General features: G+C 48.6%; 2 protein-coding genes across 2 annotated transcripts in view; both read right to left on the bottom strand.

The window, feature by feature from the left end:
• Positions 1–135, bottom strand: part of LOC109517236 (son of sevenless homolog 2-like) — a gene marked incomplete at its 3' end in the record, with an annotated part of 13156 nt that extends 13021 nt beyond the window's left edge. The window contains exon 1 of the mRNA XM_019872263.1: positions 68–135. Within this exon, the coding sequence (XP_019727822.1) occupies positions 68–135 (68 nt within the window). The remainder of the gene's footprint in view (positions 1–67) is intronic.
• A 756-nt stretch (positions 136–891) lies between these two features.
• LOC109517235 (son of sevenless homolog 2-like) overlaps positions 892–1443 on the bottom strand; it is a 2659-nt gene continuing 2107 nt past the window's right edge. Inside the window, exons 5-6 of the mRNA XM_019872262.1 lie at positions 1301–1420; positions 892–1231 (exon numbers count right to left, since the gene is read on the bottom strand). Of these exons, the coding sequence (XP_019727821.1) occupies positions 907–1231; positions 1301–1420 (445 nt within the window). The 3' untranslated portion in view covers positions 892–906. The remainder of the gene's footprint in view (positions 1232–1300; positions 1421–1443) is intronic.

Genomic DNA, 1443 nt, shown 5'->3' with positions numbered 1-1443 from the left:
GGCTGAACTAATACTTGTTTTCAGCTCAAAGTCATGACCGCGAAAGTTACGCCCCCCGTTCCCAAACATTGCTCTTATCCTCGCAAGCTCCTCAATCAGAAGTGGCATCTGACTTTTGGACAGATATTCACCCATCCTCCCAAAATAACGACATTCCTGGTTGCTCGTTTACTGGGTGGAGGGGCGAGGGGGCGCTACATGCTACGTTAACTGTCCCCTGTAACATGTCGATGGGCAGCAGCTATGAGTTGCGTGGTGTGGGGATCCCCCTCCTCTAACTAACCCCCACCTCTGCGGTGGAAAACAAGCTCGTCTTCTAGCGAGTAGCGGTGTCACCACAAAGGAGGACGAGGATCAGCCAAGCATGCAACACGCCACGCAACAACAGAGAAAAAAAGCTAATGCTAATCGCAAAAGTAATGTGAAACGCAGAGTCACAAAAGACCAAACCGGTGTTGGGGAAGTTCATTTTCGACATGAACGAGTTCAAAGTTCAGTTCACAAACGTTAGAATAAATTAGTTTGGTTCATTTTTTTTTTTTTTTTTTTTAAACTACGTTCACCCGTAGTATTTATTTATTTTGTTGCTGCAAGCCATCACCATTGCTGACATCCACATTCGGGCCACACTAGAAGACAGCTGCAACTTTCACCCTCCAATCTCGTGTTGGTTGAAGGCACTATTTTTAAATGAGGAATTTCAACAAAAACAGGACAGTGGTCTTTAATGTACAATCCAAACAAGGAACCAGGCTGAGGTAGGAAATTGGCGGTCACGCAACGCGCTCTGCTGGAAGTCAAACAAAGCCTGGCAAAGTCTCGAACAAAAATGAACTATTGTTCAAAAACTGTTCAAGGATCACAAAAATAAAGATGAATGAGGCCACGAGTTTTTGTCGCTTGAACTCATTCAAGTCCTACACTGGACCACAATAAGTGCTTAGGTGAAATAATTATCTGGAAATAGTTATTTGAGGAAATTTGGTCAAACTCAATTCGAGGAGGGTCGAGCATTTCTGGAAATAAGCTTTTTGAGCAAATCCGGCATGCGTCGTCGGTCTTGCTGACCTCGTAGGTGTGGTCCAGGCGGTAGACGGGCACAGAGTTGATGGCGCTGACCACCTCCAGCACGCCGTTGAAGTTGTTGAGCTCCTGAAAGACCTGCAGAATCTCGATGACGCGCGTCCACACCGCCACGCGCTCCTCCAGGTTCATGGTCTCCACGATGCACCTGCCACCCAATTTCCGACACTTAATTCGGGCGGCGCCGCAAATAAGCACTCGTCGGTGCGACGCTCACTTCTCAAACCACAGCGTGAGGTTGGTGGTGTGTCGGATCATCCGGAGCAAGTTGGGCGAGTTCTTCTCTTTGTCCTCTTTGGTCCACACGCTTCCCACCAGCTCGGACGGCCGCACGGCTCTGCGGATGGCAGGCCGCCGTCA

This window comes from Hippocampus comes, unplaced genomic scaffold (genome assembly GCF_001891065.2).
Source record: "Hippocampus comes isolate QL1 unplaced genomic scaffold, H_comes_QL1_v1.1 scaffold92, whole genome shotgun sequence".
Lineage (NCBI taxonomy): Eukaryota > Metazoa > Chordata > Actinopteri > Syngnathiformes > Syngnathidae > Hippocampus > Hippocampus comes.
The sequence above is the reverse complement of the archived record's forward strand: the minus strand, read 5'-3'. Positions and strand labels throughout refer to the sequence as shown.